The 24,191-nt window shown below is 44.7% G+C and overlaps 1 protein-coding gene across 3 annotated transcripts in view; it reads right to left on the bottom strand.

The window, feature by feature from the left end:
- LOC144512239 (uncharacterized) overlaps positions 1 to 24,191 on the bottom strand; it is a 46,264-nt gene that overhangs the window by 5,333 nt on the left and 16,740 nt on the right. For all 3 annotated transcript variants that reach the window (XR_013500972.1, XM_078242858.1, XM_078242859.1), the window contains 8 exons: positions 22,921 to 23,073; positions 22,074 to 22,301; positions 19,663 to 19,767; positions 18,014 to 18,151; positions 15,667 to 15,774; positions 14,960 to 14,997; positions 10,665 to 13,071; positions 8,192 to 8,291 (listed from right to left, as the gene is read on the bottom strand). Coding sequence is in view for 2 of the 3 variants with exons in the window: in XM_078242858.1 (XP_078098984.1) it covers positions 8,192 to 8,291; positions 10,665 to 13,071; positions 14,960 to 14,997; positions 15,667 to 15,774; positions 18,014 to 18,151; positions 19,663 to 19,767; positions 22,074 to 22,301; positions 22,921 to 23,073 (3,277 nt within the window). In the remaining variant the exon portion in view is untranslated. The remainder of the gene's footprint in view (positions 1 to 8,191; positions 8,292 to 10,664; positions 13,072 to 14,959; positions 14,998 to 15,666; positions 15,775 to 18,013; positions 18,152 to 19,662; positions 19,768 to 22,073; positions 22,302 to 22,920; positions 23,074 to 24,191) is intronic.

The following is a 24,191-nucleotide window of genomic DNA, read 5'->3' as shown; positions in this document are numbered from 1 at the left end:
GCCCCTAAACCGGAGACCTTCGGCAACATCGACACTGACGCCAACGTTTCTCCTCCTGATTGGGTCTTATCGGTCACGGCACTTTGTTCTCCGAGACTTAAAGCTAGTAACGTTAACGTGGTAACTACGAGCAGGGGGTGGAGTCTCCACTCTGCCTCCTGTTTATGTCCAGTATACCACATGATGATGAGATATGAGGTTTGGGCGTGTTAGTTTAAACAGATATTAGTTCTTCTACTGGAGATAAAAACTCTTGGTGCATCGAGATCACTTTTGGCTCAAAACTCAAACACTTAAAAACCAAAACGTAGCGCTGGAGATGTAGCCTCAGAGTTTCATTTAGAGAAAAGAAAATGGAATTAAATCCCAAATAAAAACTGTGTGTATGTCTCAATGAAAAAAGACTAAACTATGATTTATTGTGTCCCATAATTAACATCTAGTAGATAGCATTTAGAAATGATAATGTGGTTGTTAACATTTTAAAAGACAAAGTTGTGAAGGTTGGTAGATGGATTGATGGGTGTTTGAGAAGTTGATTAAATGGCCGATCCTTCTGTAAGCTTTTAGGTCATTTAGCATTTTCCATTTCTGTTCCCTGACTGCATACTGGACCTCATCATCTCCACTTCAGTCTAAACCAAACTAATCTAAACTGGGAGTCCGTCCTGTGGCGGTCACAGGCTGTGAATGGACATTACCTGAGCAGCACATTCAAAACCAAAATGAGACTCGCTGTGTGATCAAAAGCAGATTGTTTTGAAATGCACTAAAGTAAGAGAGAGTGAAGGATGGCTGTCGTTTGGGTGATGGAACTGCGAAAGTGTTCAAACACCGACTGACACACGTCAGTTGGTGTTTGTGCCGATTCAGACTGAAACAAAAGCAAAAAATTGACCAAACACATAATCTGGATAACAGTCCTTGAGCCAGGCAATACCTCTAAAATCTGTTAGCACCATAAACTATTATATCATTATATTCTAAACATCTACACGTTATGAACGGAAACGACGATCTTGCAAAGAACTTCCGATGTCTACCAAGTGTTGTGAATCCTTGACTCACATTCAAGTCTAATCAGAGTCCTGATCATACCTGCCAACACTCCCGTTTTTCCTGGGTTTCTCCCGTTTTTTAGCCCTACCTCTTGGACCCCTCCCTCCCGGGAAACTCCCGTAATTTGCATGGCCCAAACTCCTTTATAAATAATCGGACCAATGCGTTTGTCTAATGTTGACCAGTTGCCAGATCCTGTATGAAATGCATCCTATTCACACAAGCCACACACCAAATACAATGTTCAACCCATTTGTTACCTCAACCTGGCAACCTATAACCCAGTTGATCTCTGCGCAAGCATCACGGAAAGTTCAGACCCGAAAGTGAGCGATGGCAGGTGAATCAGAATCAAAAAAAGCTTTATTGCCAAGTACGTTTTTTACACATACAAGGAATTTGTTGCTCGATGGTGTTTTAAGCCCCCAACGTCGCCTTCCAGGCAACTAACCCTAAACATAACCATTGCCGCGCTGCCTGGAAGGTGACGTTGGGGGCTTAAAACACCAAATTTGTTTTGGTGTTGTAGGTGCATGTCACACATTCTCTAAATATAAGAAAGTTAAGAAAATAAAGTATTAGAAGACTGTGTTCCCGCAAAGAAATGGAAATATAGCTGCACATTTCAACAGTGTTAGGCGCAACAATTTACATGCATCCTAACTAGTCGTATCGACAACCTCCATGCTATTTGTAAGGTTGCACTGATTTTAATGCACATATACTGAGAGGTTTATGCCTCGACGCAGAGGTCCAGGGTTCGAGTCTGACCTGTGATGAATTCCTGCATCTCTTCCCCCTCTCTCTCCCCTCTCACCTAGCTGTCCTATTGATTAAAGGCGGAAAAGCCCCAAAAACAATCTTTAAAAAAATAAATAAATAACAGCAGGTCTTACAGTACACTTAACAGCACTACCCCCCCCCATGCCCCTGCACAAATCTCCCGGATTTTGAAAACCAAATGTTGGCAGGTATGGTCCCGATATCACTGACTCAACGCAGAACTTTATAAGTTCTAATATATTAGGAACCGCTAAAGATAACGATATCCAACTGGCAACCAACACTGCTAAAAGCTCTCTGCGTTAGCTCTCTGAGCTAACATTAGTTTCACCGACTAAAAAGGACAGGCTTAGTATTTTAAAGTGTCCTATTCAGAGGTATAACTTTACTTCTTTAGTGTGCTTACTTTATTAAAAAGTGGACAAATTGGCCAGTGCAAGCTGCTACATATTACTTAAAAAGTTTGGTTAATTATGATATTCTAAACTGGCGTCACGGTCGTTGATGTTAGGTATAGATTTACTTACCATATTGATGACAGACTACCAGTAAGTCGTGCCTGAAATTGCCAAAGCTAACGATATCCAACTGACCCCTATGTGATGTTAAAAGCTCTCTACATTAGCTTCCTGAGCTAACGTAGATAGCTCCACAGACTGAAAAGGAAAAGGGAAGTTTACAGCCCAGAATCCAAAAAGTAAGAGCTTAACACGGATGTGGTACACTTACTTAAAGGCTAAACTGATTAAACCAATTTAGCTCGGATGAGATGCTACCCAATATTACTCAAACTACATGCTTACGAATCATCATGGAATTTAATACATCACCCCTGTACTAAAAGCTGTGTATGTTAGCTTCAGGAGCTAACGTTTGCTTCAGACTAAAAGGATAGTTCACGGCTCAGAATACAAAAGATCCCAATTGACAGTTGTAACGTTTAAAAGGTTATTTAGGTTGATATGCATGTGATATACTTGGGCTAAACTCTTCTGGACAAATTTAGCTTGGACAGAATGCTACATAACATAAAAAAACTGGATGTATGTCATTATATTATGTTTCAAATAACAGACTTAGCTATGATTTATTGTGTCCCATAATTAAGATGTTGTAGATAGCTTGGACAGAAGGCTACGTAACATCACTCAACGTAATCTTAATAACAACCTTATCATTCAAAAGAAGTATTAACTGGTTGTAAATGTAGATTTGACCACTTACTGTGTGAATGACATTGTTAAAGTTAACGGTATCTGACAGACGACACCTACATGATGGTGGAAGATCTCGGCGTTAGCTTCCTGAGCTCACCAGCTATAGTCGAAACAAACACTGAAGGCTGGAATTCAACCTGGACTCAAGGTTCGGTTGCTGGCATAGACTGTAAAAATAATGGACGGAGCTTCCAGTTCTGAAGAGTGAAGCCAATGCAGGGTATTTCCTGGCTCAGAATGAGCCTTTGAGGACTTTGTGACCACCTCCGATCTTCACTCTTCACACACTACGCTCCGATCTGCACACTACTGTTTCCCGACGGGAGAGAAAGCAGAAGCGAGGATGCTGGTCGGGTCTGCTAGCCCGGCTAAGGAAACTACCACATAGACCTCCACTGCCAAGCCTCCTACTCATCGACGCCAGATCCATTACGCACAAAATGGATGAGCTGGAACTCAGCATAGCAACGAACAACTACACACCGAACTGCTGCGGGATGATTATCACCGAAACCTGGCTGAACCCCCTCATCCCGGACGCCGCTGTGTAGCTAGCAGGTTGAGCTAGCTACCGGCAGGATCGAGACAAGGTAGGTGACAGTACAAACTTTGAATTTAAACGGTTTCTTCACAATGTTTGAGTTGAAAACCCATCTTGTTGTCACGTAAAGGCCCTGTTCATAATGCACAGACATTTTAATTGCAGGCTTAGGAATGCTACCCACGGCACTGTGGGTATTAAAACAGATCTGAACTTGTTTTTGGGTGTTGTCCGTGTTTTCACGGATAACCATTTCACTGTTTTCACTTCATCAAAGTTAACTGGAACATTTTGGTTGCCTTCAAATGTCTTGTTCAGCATTCTTCCAACGAAGCTAGCTGGTTATCTAGCGCTAGCTGGTACCTTAAAAGGAAAGTCTGCAGATTTTCTGTTCTGCCGTACATGCAGATGAGCGGTAGCCTGGTTGACCCCAGACCCTTCTCAGCTGTAAATGAGAGTGGGTCTGGGCAAGCTTCATTCACGGCCCATTTTCAAAGGGGCGTCACCAACGGACGCCGCTCAAATGCCTCTGGGTGCAATTGGATAGTCCTTCAACCAATCAGACCAACGATCTGGGTGACGTAGCAGCTACAGCGGCATCAACGGGTTGCTGCGCTTCGGTGGCCGTCATGTTGAATGTAAACAAAAAGCTGCTCGCTGTGGCTGCACTATCGTCATTGTGTAAAGCCCGCCTCAACGGTTGTGATTGGTGCCTCGATTTGGAAAAATTGGAAATGGGCTTGAATGGGCTCTTGGCCAGACTGACTTGCAGAGCAAATCTCAAATTTGCCGTTAGTTCCTCAGGGTTTCCCCAGGCTAGATGAGCAGCGCCAGTTCCCAGAGGTCTGTGTTTACCCGCCGGTATATCTCCGCTGGATGACTTGCTTCAGAAGGGTTGTAGAGAGTTGTTTGGAGGGGAATTGTTGTATCTGTAAATGATAGAGTAGGTCTAGACCACACACTATCTGTAAAGTGTCCTGAGATAACTTCTGTTATGATTTGACATGTTAACACTGCCTTGGCCGCATCATCCTCCCCAGCTCCACCCTCTCGTCAAAAATCTTCACGTCCGGTGTCAAATAACCAAGATGGCAATGGCAAAATAGCCAAACTCGAGGTTACAAAATGATCACAAACCAAGGGGTGAAATCACTGCTGCTACGTCCATTATTCTTACAGTCTATAGTCACTGGATAACAACTCTGCTCGCAAATATCAAACAATGAATTAAAAGCATATCCTTAACTGACATCAAAATGCGTGGTCACAATGAGTAGTCTTCTGGATCTTATGTTAAAATGTAAACTTTTCTAGATATCCGTAAATCTCAGCTACACTTGACTCAGATTGATACAAACAGAACTTGACTTACCCTTAACAGCTTTACTATGAACTGCCTCAAAGACTTACCACAGTCAATATGCAATATCCTTTATATCGGATGTGTCACACTAAATTCTGTAGATAATAAAAAGATTACTTGCAATAAACAACCAACATTAACTCAGAATAAATCAGAAGCCGAGCAGTTCTAACAGCTTCAGTTATGCCAGAAAGAGTAAGGCCTTGATGTAGAAAATAAAATACTCTAAACATGGCTTAGTTTTAGTTTAATAGATGGACAAGAGTTCATGAATAAGATAAGAACTAAATACTGTATTTTCCGGACTATAAGTCTCACTTTTTTTCATAGTTGGCTGGTCCTGCGACTTATAGTCAGGTGTGACTTATATATCAAAATATATATAATTTAACATGTTTTTAAATGTTAATTCATACTGACTGACATGAACCAAGGAGTAAACATTACCGTCTACAGCCACGAGAGGGCGCTCTAGGCTTGTGACTCCTCATCTTCCTTCGGAGTTGGCGGAGTTGTTCAGAAGCGACACCGAGGATGAAAAATTCAATGGATTCAGTGATCAGAGATCGGGAGCTTGCTTACCGGTAACTTGCTTGTTGGACTCACTGGCTAGTTATGTTAATTTAGCCTATTCAGCCTCCCAGCTATGTTCTTTATGCTATTGTATAGCTGAATAACTGTTAATGTGTTACGTTAACATACCGGACACCTATTCAGCCTGTTGTTCTGGCTGCTGTTGTGTAGTTTAATAACTTGCCTTTCCAGAATAAATGTCCGTTCTTGGTCTTGGATTTTGTGAAATAAATTTCTAAATAAATGTGACTTATAGTCCGGAAAATACGGTACTAGTTTTCTCTTAAAAAAGTAAACAGTTTTTTGTCATTTTACTGGAATGAAAGTATGAAATTCTTAGAAAACAAATGATTATGAAAAAGAAAGTTAATGTCTTACAGCAAAACTATTCTTACAACTCACATGAACCAGTTTCTGGACAAAAACTATATTTTACCCTCTGAACTTTCTTTATGGTTACGTTAGTCTTGGCATGGCCCTTTCGCTCCTAATAATACAACCCTAGATGTTAACATCTAGGTAGTTCTTACTAGATTGTGTCCTGGACTATTTAAGACATTTCTGTATCCTGTAATCCTGGAACAGATGTATTCTTCATGCTGCACAAAACATGATCTACATAAAGTCTTAAGTATAGATTAAATTCAGTTCATGTCTTTGTTGTAGCAGATGTCGGCTACATAACTAGCTGACATGAGAGCTGCTACCTTACATAGGAGTAGTACTACCAAAGTACTACAAATACATTCTAGATCTTGTAGTTTGGAGCCCAATGTGGTTCCAGCTATGCCACTGCAGATTTAATACAAGCACAGGTAAGAGACCATTTGGTGAAGGAAGAATGTCTGAAAAAGTGGGAAAGCGTACCCACTGACCACTGAGTGCAACAGCATTTAGGATGGAAATGTTATACCCAAACCTAGAAAAACTACCTTGCCTAAAAAGTATGACTGTAACTACATGTCTAGCTAACCACTAGGGCTGGGTATCAAACCTTAATTTATTTGTACTGACCAAAATGTGTCCGTAGTATCAAGTACTGAAAGCTGTCCCAAGTTGGTATCAAATGCTTTGTCGATTTCCTAGTTCTGTTTACTTATAATTTTATCAAGTATCAAAAATATAGTGTAGGGTATCAGTACTGAAACTGAAACTGGCATTTAGAAATGTCAAACAATTCTTAACCTTACTAAATACATGTTGATCTGAACTTCTCATAATCACATCTGACTATTAAATACTTTCTAGACTCCTGGTTCGTTTAAACTATATACCAATGGTGTCACCATATGAAGAGGAAAAAGATGTTACTTTGTGGAGTTGAGATTGCAGTTGGCTTCTTTTCTTGATCGCTGGGATGAACAACTAGGCTCGGCTAACGCGTGCGGCCAGAAGAACGACTGAGCTTTGTAGCGCCGCGATGCACTTAAAGACGTCTAGGAAACCTTAAAGACAGGTTTAAGGCTCCGTGCAAAGGTGTAGCGGGACCTATATGTGCCGAGGCTCCGTTACTACGTCAGAAGTTCCGCTGTAGCTGACTGCAGCTCCTTAATTATGCAACCACATGTTGGTTGTCCTGGGAGAGCACAAGAGATGCTAGAAAGATTGATAGAAACAAAGCCATTTCCAGGACAAAAGTTGAGTCGCTGATCGTCGATCTCTATCACAAAGTGAAAAAAGATATAAGATGATAATGTGCAAGACATTTGCTTAGCGTTGTGGTGGAGCTAGGACAACTGAATGAAATCCTATGCTGAATTCTACATCACTCTCTACCTTGTGGGAATCTATAGTGGCCTGCAAGACCACCTTGACTGAGAAGCATAAATCACACTAGACTGGTCTCTACCACAGAGCCACAACGGCCTAACTTGCTAATCACATGTATACTTTAGTTATGCTGTTTTTCCACTGCAGGGTACGATTTGACTTGCTCCATTTTGGTTTTCAATCATTTATATTGTATTAATCCCGCTCAGTACCTATTCATCTTTAGCACTAATGGAGAGATGTCAGAGTGAGGGGGCAGCCCATGGACAGGCGCCCCGAGCAGTCGGGGGTTTGGTGCCTTGCTCAAGAGCACCTTGGCAGTGCCCAGGAGGTGAACTGGCACCTCTCCAGCTACCAGTCCACCACCATACTTTGGTCCATATGGCGACTTGAACCAGCAACCTTCTGGTTCCCAACCCAACTCCCTACAGACTGAGCTCTGCCACCCCATTTCCATTTGTTTTTGAGGGGAATTACTACACAGAGTATAGAAGAGTACTGGTACCAAAAAAGTGAGTCAAGCAGAGCTGTACCACACAATGGAAACACGGCACTAGATCCAGACAAAACTTAATACTTCCATCATGTTAACGTTTTAACATTTCTACCTCTATCTCCTGAGGTAACTTTGGGTTTCTTGCCAAAGTCTGGCTGTCTGGGAGTAGGAAATCTATTTTAACCTGCTCAAAGTAGCTTTCTAGTAACAAACGCAAAGTCAAATAAGGTGTTTACCTTTCATCTTCTATCCTAAAAGTAACATTAATAGGCATGCCGCTGTTAACTTGAAAATGTATTTCTGTCTTGGAAGAACTAGCGTGACGGGAACATAGCTTTATACCTAACTCACAAATCCCTGTAATACAAAGGTTGAACAATATCTGATACCTGGGAAGACTGGTGGACCCTCTTTCTGTTTCCTGCGGACTAGCCAATCCTTGTAGTGCTGCTCCCTCTTTTCCAAAACCCTCTGGTGATATGAATCCAGCTGTAACAGAAACACAAATACCTCATCAAAGCTTTGTCCCATGCAGCTGAAACATGGCGATCTTCCATTATTTCTAAAGGTTTCTACTTTATTAACCAAATTTGACCCGTTTTCAACGTTTCTATGTCAAAAATGTGGGTTTCTTTCAAACAAATTGCCCTAAAATACCACTGATGGTTCCATACATGAAACAGGCTGTGATTATCCGTCAACATATGTTCTTCTGATCGTTAACTATTAGTCAAAATAATTAATAATTTCTGTAATCAGAAATTAGGTATAAATAGGTATAAATGAGGTTTATTCACCATGAATTCAAAAAAGCGTTGAAAAAAGTGACAGAAACTTGTTCATTTTGCATAAATAAGTGTAAAACTACAGTGGTAATCAGTTGGAATGAAGTTGGCTAAGAAGATCTAACACAAAATTTGGTGATAGTTTATACTTTATGAACAGGCAAATCAGACAGAGGACAACACAAGGGTTAAGTGTGCTGTCCGTCTAGATTACCTGGAATAAACAATTTGGATTACTGACAGCAAATACAAATCCATAACCATATTCTCCAAAGACGAAGATCAGTTTGTTATCAATATTGTTAAACTGTACTTCAGTAGCCAACAAGAACTCTTTGCAATTTGTGTTAAAAACCACATCCTTCCTTAGCAGTGCAATAAAACTCTTCCCAGTTAGTTCTCTTGCTTGTACTTATTTAGTACATCTAGAGGCGCTGACACACCGAGCCAATGATCGCCCGTCAGACAGTCTGGCGAGGTCGGTGACTCGAGTCTGTTCGGTGCGTTCCGTGCCGTCGGTTTTAATTTGGGCTGATTTGACTTGTTGAATCGGTGGGTGGGCAGTCGGACTCAATGACCAATCTGATTGGTGGAGTTCTAGCCCTTGACTAGCGAATCAGTGCACTTATGTTACAACACTTACCGGAAATGACGAGCGGGATGAGTGTGACTAAGCCTCTCAAAAATCTGACAAAAATCTTTCAAACTGACCTTTGTTGATGTGAAATGAAGACAGATTCAGCAGCTGCACGGCCTGTTTCTCTCTTCAAATGTTTTCAGAAACGTGTTTCGGTGAGCTATTTTCGTAAAATACGAGATCGTATTACGAACGAGCCGCCATTATGGTCGGCTTTGAAATTCGGGAGCAGTCAGACCCACGTGACACGTTCGTCATTTCCGGTTTTACAATACAGATTAGCGCCGCCTGCTGTTATGGAGACGTATTACGTCTCGCGCACGCACAGAACGTACGCTGAAGTCGGTGTCTCTTCGGTGTGTTGACCGACGGGAGCCGACTGATCAGTCCGACTGTCTTTTCTTCCAACAGTCGGCCGTCGGGTTGGTGTGTCAGAGCCTTACAGCGCAGTTCAGACCAAAGATTTGCAGCTACTTGCAATGCTCCGATCTGCAGCGTCCTGAAAGCTGCCAGTTTACACCAATGAGATGTGATGAGATGGTGTATCACCTGCATAGAAACAACTCTCCAAACTTCCATTCTAACTTTGACTCAGACTTTTCAGGCTTTTTTGTAGCTGGATATCATTTGTAGTGTCTTAAAGGTGCTGTAGGTAGGATTGCGAAGATCCCGGACTTAGCCAAAATATTTGAACATCGACAACTTCTCAGTCCCTCCCCCCTTTCCGCTAAAGCCCAAAACAGTCTCCTAAGCCCCTCCCCCCACAAGGGAGAATGAATGCGTGTGCATGAGCAGTGATTGACACGCAGTTAGACACCCCCCTGGCCCTGATTGGTGCATCTGAACAGGTAGACACCCCCCCCTGGCCCTGATTGGTGCATCTGAACAGTTAGACAGCCCCCCTGGTCCTGATTGGTGCATCTGAACAGTTAGACACCTCCCCTGGCCCTGATTGGTGCATCTGAACAGTTAGACAGCCCCCCTGGTCCTGATTGGTGCATCTGAACAGTTAGACACCTCCCCTGGCCGTGATTGGTGCATCTGAACAGTTAGACAGCCCCCCTGGTCCTGATTGGTGCATCTGAACAGGGAGCGGTGGATTTTTGCAAATCTCACTGCAGGCTGTAGGTGGTGCCAGATTTTTTTTTAAATGACCTGCTTCATGTAGTTCTACTCAAACATAGGGTCAGTTTCAGCAAATATGACAGAAAGTTAGTTTTATAAGGCTTATCTTCTGCACCTTTAAAATATGAATGAGGATAGTGATTGAGGTACTTGCTCCACCTAAACTTTGACATTGAGATGGGCCAGTTAAGACTGCTGCAACCTTTCCCTGCCACATTCTAAAACAGTTTAGTCTCATTGCAAATCTTTGGTCTGCATTGGGCTTTACAGTACTTGCTTAATTTTACTTTAGTAAAAGATTTCACTACATTTCACCTTCTCTTTCTGCTTGGTCTTTATGTCATCGTCCGTCTCTGTTGAGGTCTGAGGACTCAAGTCTGATGGAGAGACTGTGGGTAAACTGAACTGTACAGATTTGACTGGTTTGGTTGCTGGCTGTACAGCCAGAGATTTCACCGTCTCTATGACCTTCAGGCATCTGGCCACGGTCGTAGAGATGGTTGCTTGGTTATCGTTAGCAGGACTTGATGTCATAGGTGTAGAAGATGGCGGTGTTGAAGAACTAGAGGAAGGTGAAGTTATAGGATGCTTGCTAATAAATGGAAACACTGCATGACTGGAGGGGGGAACGAAAGGAGGTTGTCCGGGAGGGCGCCGGGGTGGAGGTCCAGGAGGCGGTCCTGGAGGAGGCTGCCCAGGACGTCGTGGAGGAGGTCCAGGGGGAGGTCCTGCAGGAAGTCCAAATATCTGGGGTGTGTCTGGGATTGTGGCGCTTTGTTCTGGAGGAATCTGGGTAGAGACTCCAAGGGGCCAGTTGGTTGGTAGGGGTGGAAGTTGATATTGTGCAGGTGGAGGCCCAGGGGGAGGTTTCGGAGAAGAAGTGGTGGAGGGTGTGCTCCCCAATGTCTTTGTAAGACTCTGCAGCTGTTGCGCCTTCTTTAGTGCCTCCAATTCCTGCTGGTCAAGGAATCCTTCATACTCTGAGACAGCTTGAGATCTGCTAAGCGGCTCCAAACTGGAGGATCTGGCAGGCGAAGGGGAATGGCTATGGGTATGTTCCGATTCAATGGAACCAGGTCTTCTTGTTTGCAAGTCTTCCCTTGCTGATGACAACGTCTCTCTTTCTGTGGATTGGGACTTTGGGCTGTAGATTTTCTCCTGGGCCCGGCTGGCCAGTTTGGACATATCTCCTGTACTTAGCTTCAGGCCGATCGTACGGAGTAGACTTTGGATCTTGTCGTAGGGTTCTGTCTTGGTTTTAGGTTCCTCATCTGTTCTCTCTACCGAGGACCTTTTAGGACTTAGCTGTGACTTTGTCCCTTCTAGAGCTAGACTGCTGCTGGGTTGTTCTTGAGAAAATCCCACAATCCGAGAGAAACCCCTGCCATCTTGAACTGCCCGCTCATGAGGAAGAAGGTCATCATTCACATGAACTGGTACAGGAACCGGTACAGGAACCGGTACAGGTTCGGATTTCTTCTCAGCATCCACCTTTTTATTAAGCATGTCAAGGAAGCGATCAAGGGGTTGTTTCACAGCTGGAGGTGCCATGTGTGCTGTTGTGTGCTTCAGTTTGGGCGAGGGGCTTCTAGGAGGCGTTTCTCTGGGAGAAGGAGGTCTGTAAGAGGATTGGGAAGATGAAATGGCAGCAATATGCGTCAAGGGTGGTTGGGTGGAGGCAACAGGAACTTGAGAAGAAGGTGAGGGACCGTGGGGTTCTGGAGACCGGCTGCGTTTGACGGAAACATTATAAGGTCTCCCTGGATATGCTGGGTCATAGTAGCGATCATCTAAGGTTTCCTCATAAACACTATAGCGATCGGTGTAACGTTGGCCAGCAGACGGAGGGCCACCATAGGAAGGTTCAGCATAGAGTGGCTTTTCGTAAGGGCGGTCGCTGTAGGGACGCTCAGCGTAAGGGAGATCAGTGTAGGAACAACTGGCATACGGATCAGCATAGCGGTCATCATACCGCCGATCTGGGTAGGGAGCGTACGGACGGTCATAATAAGGATCGTCATAGGGCTGAGGTGGACGATCAAGGTAATCAGGGCCCTCGGGTCGTTTCTTCAGAATGGACCGGACTGGTTTGTACTCTGTTAGTGGGACGGCGATCCTGCCATGGTCGTAGTCAATGCAGGTTCTCTGTCCAGGGTCCACCAGCGACTTTTTGTACGCAATCATGTCGTTTAGCTCTTCCAGCTCACGCTTCTTCCTCGCCAGCTCGTCGTCCACGACTACGCCTCGTCTGGGCGGAGGGCTTAACTCCCTCCTTCTCTTGTAACTTTCCTCGCGCTTGTAACTTTCCTCGTGCTCTCTGCTGATCTTGCTCCTCTTCTTGACGCCTCTGTCTTTGCTTCTCTCCCGGCTCCTGCTGCGACTCCTGCTGGAGCTTTTGCTTCGGCTCTTAGTGCGGCTCCTAGTGAGCCTGTTTGATCTCTCTCGGCTTCGGCTTTGCCTGTACCTGCTGCTTTTACGGTCACGGTCAATGCTGGGGCTGCGTCTCTTTTTGATGATACGTCCAAAGTGGTCTCTGGGCGGACTCCTGCTCCTACTTCTGCTTCTACTCCTACCTCTGCTCCTACTCAGGCTCCTGCTCCTACTTCTGCCGTATCTACGCCGAGTGGCACCGTTATCCCTTCTGCCGATATTGGTCTTGCTGTCCTGCGTTCTAAGATTTTTCACCACCGCCTTCAGCTTGTCTGTCTCGGGTTTTTCTTTCCTGAAACGTCAGAGGTAAGTAAGACAATGAAACAGACAGGCTTATTAGAATAATTTCACAAAAATTGTATTTCTAAACATTCTCAGGGCTCGACATTAAGGCTTGTCCGCTTGTCCGGGACAAGTGGATTTTTTTGAAGGGCAAGTGGAAGAGAAATTGACTTGCCCCACTGGACAAGTTAAAACTCAAACTAAATAAAATGCCATGTTACTTCACGTTATGTGCCACTCATTACGTCTATTTTACCGATAAGGGACACGTTTGTTTCTACTGTTTCAACTGAATTGTATTAATGTTGATAGTGTTTGGATGCCTTCAACGGTTTGTTCGAATTCTGCATTAGCAAAACACAAAAAAAAATAATTATAAAATGATAAATCTTTACCCGGACAAGTGACTTTTGTGCATGGACAAGTGAAACTTAAATGTACTTGTCCAAAGGACAAGTGCCTCGAAAAGTTAATGTCGAGCCCTGCATTCTGTATAGATACCAATGTGTCATTGAGTCAGGTTACATATAGTCGCTGTCGGGGAGAAAACTTGTACCTCCAATATTTCATCATTTTAAATGATTTTTTTCATAAATCAATGGTATTGGTTAACCTAATCTACTTGCCCAAAGTCAATTTTAACTGCCCCTTTACAAAAAGCGAGATGCAGCTTGCTGCATTACCCAGCATTTGATTTCTGAATGAAGACGTTTCTTTGAAAAAAAAATAAAAAAAAAAATCACTTTCCTCTGCCTTGGACTTGAACTTGCGGCAAACATCGACATCCTTTACTGCCATCCAAGAAAACTCCTTCTTCCAGGAAGCATGAAACTGTCTTTTGCTGGTACGCCGCCATCATCATCCTTCTTTTCTTCTAACAAGACAGCCGCAAGTCACGTGTCACTAGCGCCAAATTAATTCTTGATTGGCCAATAGGGTGGGGTACCGAAACCCGGTTCCACAATACTATGGTATTGTTGTTTATTGTTGCAAGTTATTGTAAGACCTGAAAAAATTTATTCTGTTTTTGCATATCTGTTTGCTTTGTAATATGATTTTGTGAAATACGGGCAGGACCAAATAATCTGTTTGCTTCCGCCTGCTCCTTCTCGAACTAATCCGTTTTTATTTTTTGGTTTTTTTGTTAAATTTGATGGTTCGATTGTTTGTTGTTTTAATTTCTTTTTTGTTTTGTATTCTTTTGCAACATTGTTGATTGTACGAGATAAATAATAAAAGTTACCGTAAATGTAGGCTACTTTTAAAATGCCATATTTTCCCTCTGGGCTCACCAAAACACACGTAAAAGCCTTTCTTTGATGTCATTTTCCCGTTCTTCAAGAATCGGTTTAGGAATCAGAGTCGTTTTACAAGTACCGGGTCGGCATCGGAATTTTAAAAAGCAAAACGATACCCAACCCTATTGGCCGACAAGGCAAGTGGGTAGTTCCATTTCCTTGTCCAACGTGGCGTTTCATTTGCCCCGGGCAACCCTTAGATCAAGATCAATTACCAAAAGATGACTTGTTTTTATTCCTCTTTTAAGTCATCTTCAGCATGGGTTCCTAAACGTATGAGCACCACTGTATCATAACAGTGACGGGGCCATTTCGTCTGAGGTAAATAGCTCAATACAATGTTTTCAAATTAGCGGGTTTTTCCTAATTTCCTGCAGAACGACGGTTTTAAAGATGCATGTTTTAACCTGACAGCGACGATATGTAACCTAGTAATTTACTGATCTGTATTTGCATATAAAGGGGTAAATGTTTGAATTATATAAGAGCAAGACTTTCTGGAAACCTATTAGACCATCCGGTTCTTTACATGGGATTATTTATTTTTTGCACACCTGATTGTGTTCCAACATAACGTAAAGAAATAGAAGAATTACTCACTCAGGGTCTTCTGAAGCTTTCGCCAGCTTGATGGTCATCTACCAAAGATGAGGCATATGAGACCGAGTTAGAGAAAGAATGAGCTCTGCCGACATCTACAGCTTAATAATATGTTAAATGACAGAACTGGTAACAGAAACTGGTAAATATGTTTGAAGGTCACAGTTTCTTAGACTTTAGAAGCAACGTAAAGCTATACACTAGACCCTAAAATCATTCTGTAATATGCTTTATCCTTTAAAGAAATCACGCGGAAGTTTATATTTAATTATATTTAAACACTAAGAGCAACATGCTACAGCTTTTATATTATAATATAATAATAATATTAATAATAAGCTTTATTTGTATAGCACCTTTCATACACAGCTCAATGTGCTTTACATTTGGAACATTTAACACAATAATAGAGTAATAATAATAATAATAATAATACATTTTGAGGCTAACGCAGCAAGTTGTTTCAGTAGTTTTGCTAACAAATGCGTATATATATGCTAAGCTTGCTTTTAATATTGTTAAAAGCAAGAGTGGAAAAGTCCATACAAATAACTGTCTTCGCAATGTGATGACTCTGTAATAACTATCATTTTACATATTTATTAAGTCCAGATAAAGTGGATCAAAAAATGAATTAACATCAAAAACAGAAGCTCCTCAATGCTTCTCACCTCCTAACTGTATAAAATAAATCCAGCCCTCCTCACCTTTCCTTTGCTCGCCCCGACACCGCCCAATTTCCGAACGGGAAGAAAAACGCTCTCGGTGAAACGTTTTATCCTGATGGCCTGGTTCCCCCCCTCTGCTGTTTCATGCTTGGAGAAAACAATAATAGACATTTTCTTACACAAGATACAATGCTGTTATATAAAAACCAGTACACCAAAACAGGTATCATACTAAACAGATGCTGCAACTATAAAGGACTGAATGTGGCCAGACATGAGCGTCTGGCTGATCTGGTTGCTAACGACTTGCAAAAGATCAACTATGGACACGATGACACGATAACAAGATCTTCCAGCACACCATCATAACACATCTGACAGGGACTACTTCAGAAACATCCCAAATACTCCTGACATAGTGATGGTAAGTGAGGTTATGAAGTCTGTGTGTATCTGTGAGGTTATGAAGTCTGCGTGTATCTGTGAGGTTATGAAGTCTGCGTGTATCTGTGAGGTTATGAAGTCTGTGTGTATCTGTGAGGTTATGAAGTCTGCGTGTATCTGTGAGGTTATGAAGTCTGTGTGTATCTGTGAGGTTATGAAGTCTGTGTATCTGTGGAGTTATGAAGTCTGTGTGTATCTGTGAGGTTATGAAGTCTGTGTATCTGTGGAGTTATGAAGTCTGTGTGTATCTGTGAGGTTATGAAGTCTGTGTGTATCTGAGAGGTTATGAAGTCTGTGTGTATCTGTGAGGTTATGAAGTCTGTGTGTATCTGTGAGGTTATGAAGTCTGCGTGTATCTGTGAGGTTATGAAGTCTGCATGTATCTGTGAGGTTATGAAGTCTGTATGTATCTGTGAGGTTATGAAGTCTGTGTGTATCTGTGAGGTTATGAAGTCTGTGTGTATCTGTGAGGTTATGAAGTCTGTGTGTATCTGTGGAGTTATGAAGTCTGCGTGTATCTGTGAGGTTATGAAGTCTGTGTGTATCTGTGGAGTTATGAAGTCTGCGTGTATCTGTGAGGTTATGAAGTCTGCATGTATCTGTGAGGTTATGAAGTCTGTATGTATCTGTGAGGTTATGAAGTCTGTGTGTATCTGTGAGGTGGGCTGCTGGTTTAATAAAAGCTGTTTATTAATCAAATAATTGATGCATCGAATCGTGGACGATGCTGCATCGATTATCGGCCGGGCCATAATCGATTATTTCTGTTTAATGTATTTAATGTATTTAATGTATTTAATGTCTGCCTAACGACCTTTCTGTTCACATATTCTGGTATGTTTTGCACATTCAGGAAGTGCCATGTCAAGGCCCTCCCCCCGGAGGAAATCAATGGAACGGCCGGAGCAAAGCCCAACGCGCCCAACTATGCGCGGCGTTACCCCTGGCATCTCGCTACAGTGAGCCGTACCTGGCGGTGAGCCGTACCTAGCGGTGAGCCGTACCTAGCGGTGAGCCGTACCTAGCGGTGAGCCGTACCTGGCGGTGAGCCGTACCTGGCGGTGAGCCGTACCTAGCGGTGAGCCCTACCTGGCGGTGAGCCGTACCTGGCGGTGAGCCCTACCTGGCGGTGCTTCGTACCTAGCGGTGCGCCGTACCTAGCGGTGCTTCGTACCTAGCGGTGAGCCCTACCTAGCGGTGAGCCGTACCTAGCGGTGCTTCGTACCTGGCGGTGAGCCGTACCTAGCGGTGCTTCGTACCTAGCGGTGAGCCGTACCTAGCGGTGAGCCGTACCTAGCGGTGCGCCCTACCTAGCGGTGAGCCCCTACCTAGCGGTGAGCCCCTACCTGGCGGTGAGCCGTACCTGGCGGTGAGCCGTACCTAGCGGTGCGCCCTACCTAGCGGTGAGCCGTACCTAGCGGTGCGCCGTACCTAGCGGTGCTTCGCCCTACCTAGCGGTGAGCCCTACCTAGCGGTGAGCCCTACCTAGCGGTGAGCCGTACCTAGCGGTGAGCCCTACCTAGCGGTGAGCCGTACCTGGCGGTGAGCCCTACCTAGCGGTGAGCCGTACCTGGCGGTGCGCCCTACCTAGCGGTGAGCCCTACCTAGCGGTGAGCCCTACCTAGCGGTGAGCCGTACCTAGCGGTGAGCCGTACCTAGCGGTGAGCCGTACCTAGCGGTGAGCGTTATCATGCGTAGGCTTCTTAACTTAAGAGAGAACTTGCACACAGCTGGTGCAACAGGCTGCTGGACATTTATGCAACATTTTTAATAAGATAATGCCTCATTTGCATATTTAAACATAGCATTTCAGAAAACTTGTAATACAAAAACAACTGTCTTAATGCCAGTAATCAACTGGGGAGGTTTGATGCTAATCCTAAACCTCCTGCAATCAGAATAATGTCCAATTAAAAGGGACGAGGAAGATAAGAAGACTCACCGGGACGACGCTGAACTCGACCTTCTCGTTCAGCTCCAGTTTCTTCTTCTCGATCACCTCCGACATGTGGAAGTAGAGTTGAGGGTTCTGGGCGCACTTGATGAGCCCCGAGTCCTCCATGAACTCGATCACGATGCCCTGGAGGGAGGGAGGGAGGGAGAGAGAGACAGAGAGAGACAGAGAGAGAGACAGAGAGAGACAGAGAGAGAGACAGAGAGCGACAGAGAGAGAGAGACAGAGACAGAGAGAGCGAGAGAGACAGACAGAGAGCGACAGAGAGCGAGAGACAGAGAGAGAGAGAGACAGAGAGAGAGAGAGACAGAGAGCGAGAGACAGAGAGAGCGAGAGACAGAGAGAGCGAGAGAGAGACAGAGCGAGAGACAGAGAGAGCGAGAGACAGAGAGAGAGAGAGAGACAGAGAGAGAGAGACAGAGAGAGACAGAGAGAGCGAGAGACAGAGAGAGAGAGAGAGACAGAGAGAGAGACAGAGAGAGAGAGAGAGACAGAGAGAGCGAGAGAGAGAGAGAGCGAGAGAGAGAGAGAGAGAGAGAGAGAGAGAGACAGAGAGAGAGAGAGAGAGACAGAGAAAGCGAGAGAGAGACAGAGAGAGCGAGAGAGAGAGAGAGAGACAGAGAGAGAGACAGAGAGAGAGCGAGGGAGAGAGAGCGCGAGAGAGAGAGAGAGAGAGAGAGAGACAGAGAAAGCGAGAGAGAGACAGAGAGAGACAGAGAGAGCGAGAGAGAGACAGAGAGAGAGAGACACAGAGAGAGAGCGAGGGAGAGAGAGCGAGAGACAGAGAGCGCGAGAGAGAGAGACAGAGACAGAGAGAGACCGAGAGACAGAGAGCGAGAGAGAGACAGAGAGAGCGAGAGAGAGAGAGAGAGAGACAGAGAGAGAGACAGAGAGACCGACACACACATAACACACACACGTATGTACATAAGTTAGTAAATAAGTACATAAATAAGTACATAAATAAGTACATAAGTACATAAGTGAGTAAATAAGTACATAAGTGAGTAAATAAGTACATAAATAAGTAAATAAGTACATAAGTAAATAAGTACATAAGTGAGTAAATAAGTACATGAGTAAATAAGTACATAAATACATAAGTGAGTAAATAAGTACATAAGTACATAAATAAGTAAGTAAATAAGTAAGTAAATAAGTACATAAGTGAGTAAATAAGTACATAAATAAGTAAATAAGTACATGAGTAAATAAGTACATAAATAAGTAAGTAAATAACTAGATAAGTAAATAAGTACATAAATAAGTAAATAAGTACATGAGTAAATAAGTACATAAATAAGTAAATAAGTACATAAGTACATAAATAAGTACATAAGTGAGTAAATAAGTACATAAATAAGTAAATAAGTACATGAGTAAATAAGTACATAAGTGAGTAAATAAGTACATAAGTACATAAATAAGTAAGTAAAGTGTATCTTTTCACAGATAACAACCCAAAGTGTTTCCGTGTAAAAGGAGACCAGAGACATTACGTCAACCCTAACCCTTCTCTAACTGAAGTCCTGGTGGAATAAAGTCTTCAACTGCTTTTTAAAAGAATCAACGTGAGTACGTGACTCAGACTTCCAGCGTACTCAGAGTAACGTGAGCAGAGAGTTTGGAAGTCTTACGTGTCGTCGTTGTTCGGTGGACTCTTCGAAGGAGGCGGGGAGGATTTCCACAAAGGTCGCTCGTTCCTCTTTGGTCTCCTGATTGGTGGCGATGTTGAAACGCACCTTCAAAAGACCAGACACACCTCAAATTAAACATCTCAACTTCCTGAAGCTGCTAATCTTAAGCTATGTTCCTCCTCTCATTCCCCCTGCTCTGGTGTTCCCCCTCTCATTCCCCCTGCTCTGGTGTTCCCCCTCTCATTCCCCCCTCTCATTCCCCCCTCTCATTTCCCCCCCTCTCATTCCCCCTGCTCTGGTGTTCCCCCTCTCATTCCCCCCTCTCGTTCCCCCCTCTCATTCCCCCTGCTCTGGCGTTTCCCCCTCTCATTCCCCCCTGCTCTGGTGTTCCCCCCTCTCATTCCCCCTGCTCTGGTGTCTCCCCCCTCTCATTCCCCCTGCTCTGGTGTCTCCCCCCCCTCTCATTCCCCCTGCTCTGGTGTTCCCCCCTCTCATTCCCCCTGCTCTGGTGTTTCCCCCTCTCATTCCCCCCTGCTCTGTTGTCTCCCCCTCTCGTTCCCCCTGCTCTGGTGTTTCCCTCTCATTCCCCCTGCTCTGGTGTTTCCCCTCTCATTCCCCTGCTCTGTTGTCTCCCTCTCATTCCCCCTGCTCTGGTGTCTCCCCTCCCTCATTCCCTGCTCTGGTGTCTCCCTCTCATTCCCCCTGCTCTGGTGTCTCCCCTCTCATTCCCCCTGCTCTGGCTTGCTCTCCCTCATTCCCCCTGCTCTGTTGTCTCCCTCCCATTCCCCCTGCTCTGGTGTCTTCCCTCTCATTCCCTCCTGCTCTGGCGTCCCCCTCTCATTCCCCCTGCTCTGGTGTCTCCCCTCCCTCATTCCCCCTGCTCTGGTGTTTCCTCTCATTCTCCTGCTCTGGTGTCTCCCTCCATCCCCCTGCTCTGGTGCTTCTCTCATTCCCCCTGCTCTGGTGTCTCCCCCCTCTCATTCCCCCTGCTCTGGTGTCTCCCCTCTCTGGTGTTTCCCCTCTCATTCCCCCTGCTCTGTTGTCTCCCCCTCTCGTTCCCCCCTGCTCTGGTGTTTCCCCCCTCTCATTCCCCCTGCTCTGTTGTCTCCCCCTCTCATTCCCCCCTGCTCTGTTGTCTCCCCCCTCTCATTCCCCCTGCTCTGTTGTCTCCCCCTCTCATTCCCCCCTGCTCTGGTGTTTCCCCTCTCTGGTGTTTCCCCTCTCATTCCCACTGCTCTGGTGTTCCCCCCTCTCGTTCCCCCTGCTCTGGTGTTCCCCCTCTCATTCCCCCTGCTCTGGTGTTTCCCCCTCTCATTCCCCCTGCTCTGGTGTTCCCCCCTCTCATTCCCCCTGCTCTGGTGTTCCCCCCTCTCATTCCCCCTGCTCTGGTGTCCCCCTCTCATTCCCCCTGCTCTGGTGTTCCCCCCCTCTCATTCCCCCTGCTCTGGTGTCTCCCCCTCTCATTCCTCCTGCTCTGTTGTCTCCCCCTCTCATTCCTCCTACTGTGGTGTTTTGGTTTAAAAAGGACTATCTTCTGCTACGGTTCCCAGCGATGGGGACTTGAGTCTGAGACTCGGACTCGAGTCGCACTTAAGTCGCACAAACAGCTGACTTCAGACTCGACTCTGACTCGAGCTTCGAGACTCGTCAACAACCTGTTTTCATGCAATTATTGCTTTTTAAATCTTAATTTATTCATGTATTTCTTTTATTGGCGCATATACGTTGGGGAAACGTATGACGAGCTGCATGTCCCCTTCCCTTTGCCATGATGTAACGCATGTGTTATGTGCCCTCACTCACACATCAACAAATACATTGCCGATGGCGACACCAAGTCCTCCTGGAGCTGTTCCTGTTGTCATTAGTTTAGCTCTCAATAACTTGGTAAACAGAGGCAGTCAGAGAACAGCTACAGGCAGGGTGGCACCAAGATACATGATGATGGATCAACAATGTTGAACTTCATCAGGCATCTCCAAACGCTCCCAGATAGGTCAGACACTCACACACTAATGTGAAAGAGACGTTACAGTTAGCATATATCACCACAGGTAACAAGCTAACCATCGCTAAGTGTTGTATATACACATAGGGCTGGGCGATATGGAGAAAATCAAATATCAGGATATTTTTGACCAAGTACCTCGATACAGCAACGATACTGTAGTGTTGACTATTGGTGCTTTCACTAAATATTTACACAATGAGATTTTAGATCAATAATCATCATAATGTGGATATAATGACTAAGTGGGTAAAGGTAAATAATAGAACAGCTACAGCAGTCTGGTCAGTTCAGAGCATTACATCACTTTACTGTAATACAGCCCATGTATTATGTGTATGTATGTAGTATGGTGTATATAATATCCATATATTGCTCAGCTCTCTATATACACATCTCTGACCTGGTCTCCGTCCAGCATGGTGGAGGTGCTCAGCAGGTCGTCGGGGCCAAAGCGAAGCTGCTTCTGTTGTCCGTCGACCGTCATCACCAGCCGCCCCGTCTCCACAGCAGACTGCTCCTTCTTCACCTCCTCCTCTTCCTCCTTCTCTTTCTTCACCACCACCTTTCCCTCCAGTCCTCCGGCAGCCTTTCCTCTCTCCTCCGGTGTCTCCTCCGCGTCCCTTTTCACCTGCAGGAGAAAACAAATGTTGCAGTTATGGATGGTGTGTGTGTGTCTCTGTGTGTGTCTGTGTGTCTGTGTATGTCTGTGTGTGTGGGTGTCTGTGTGTGTGTCTGTCTGTATGGGTGTGTATGTCGGTGTGTGTCTGTGTGTGTGTCTGTGTGTGTTGCTGTGTGTCTGTGTGTATGTATGTCTGTCTGTCTGTGTGTGTGTGTGTGTGTGTGTGTGTGTCTGTGTGTGTGTGTGTGTGTGTGTGTGTGTGTGTGTGTCTGTCTCTGTGTGTGTGTCTGTGTGTCTGTCTCTGTGTGTGTGTCTCTGTGTGTGTGTGTCTGTGTATGTCTGTGTGTGTGTGTGTCTGTGTGTGTCTGTGTGTGTGTGTGTGTGTGTGTGTGTGTGTGTGTGTGTGTGTGTGTGTCTGTGTGTGTGTCTGTGTGTGTGTGTCTGTGTGTCTGTGTGTGTGTGTCTGTGTGTGTATAGCATCAACAACATCGAAAAAAGTGACAGAAACCTTTTTTTAAAAATAAAAAAATAAAAATAAATGCATAAATAAATGACAAAAACCATCAACAAAAAACCCGACATGAATGCATGAACCTGTTGATAGTTCTCAGCTTTTTCCTGTTCTTACCTGTGCAGCTGGGTGGACGCTGTCCTCCGGCTCCTTCTTGATCTCTTTTCGGGGATATTTGGAGACGGCTTTGAGGACGGTGCCTTCGAAGCGCTCCTTGCTGAGCTCGTCCTGCGAGTCGGGGTTTCTGATCATGAAGCCGAGCGGCGTCCACTGTACAACCACAGACAACCACAGACAACCGTCACAAACACGTCACAATATTATCGGATTATTCTGGATCTATCTGGTTTTATAGTTTATTCTTACTGATGTTTAATATGTTTGAGTGTGTGTGTGTGTGTGTGTGTGTCTGTGTGTGTCTGTCTGTGTGTGAGTGAGTCTGTGTGTGTGTGTCAGTGTCTGTATGTGTGTGTGTGTGTCTGTCTGTGAGTGAGTGTGTCTGTGTGTGTGTGTGTGTGTGTGTGTGTGTGTGTGTGTGTGAGTGAGTGTGTGTGTGTGTGTGTCTGTCTGTCTGTGTGTGAGTGTGTGTGTGAGTGAGTGAGTGAGTGTGTCTGTGTGTGTGTGTCTGTCTGTGAGTGAGTGTGTCTGTGTGTGTGTGTGTGTGTGTGTGTCTGTCTGTGAGTGTGTGTGTTCCACGTAGGGTAACTACTGTGGCAGAGTTTACAGGATCAACATTTAGGTTTTTTCATACTTGCCCGAAGTCCATTTTTACTGTCTGGCCCCTATATTGTGTATATATATATATATATATATACATACATACATACATACATACATACATACATACACACAATGTTGGGGAAAACATTTGAAAGAATTGTCCAAAAAATGTCAAAAGAGCTTTTAAATATCGCGGAAAATCCGCAGAAATAAACGTATCTAAAACAAACAAAAACCAACTTAGTTCCTGATTGGCCGACGATGACGTCATTAATGATACGACAAATCAACGAATGAACTATGAAGTCAAATCTTTTGTGGGAAACGTAAAGGCGCCGACACACCAACCCGATAACCGTCCGTCTGACAGTCTGGGAGGTCGCTGACTCGAGTCTGGTCGGTGTGCTCCGTGCCATCGTCTATCGGAGGAGCCGTCGGCCTTCATTTGGGCTGATTGGACATGTATAATCAGGGGGGGCGGGCACTGCCAGCAGTCAGACTCAATGACCCATCTGATTGGTGGAGAGCTAACCAGGAAACGGGGAGCAGGATGAGCGTGACTAGAGTCTCTCAACATCTGATGAAGATCTTCTAAACTGACCTTTGTTGATCTGAAATGAAGACAGATTCAGCAGCTGCACGGCCTGTTTCTCTCTTCAGATGTTTCC

The sequence above is a fragment of the Sander vitreus genome, chromosome 23 (genome assembly GCF_031162955.1).
Source record: "Sander vitreus isolate 19-12246 chromosome 23, sanVit1, whole genome shotgun sequence".
Lineage (NCBI taxonomy): Eukaryota > Metazoa > Chordata > Actinopteri > Perciformes > Percidae > Sander > Sander vitreus.
The sequence above is the reverse complement of the archived record's forward strand: the minus strand, read 5'-3'. Positions and strand labels throughout refer to the sequence as shown.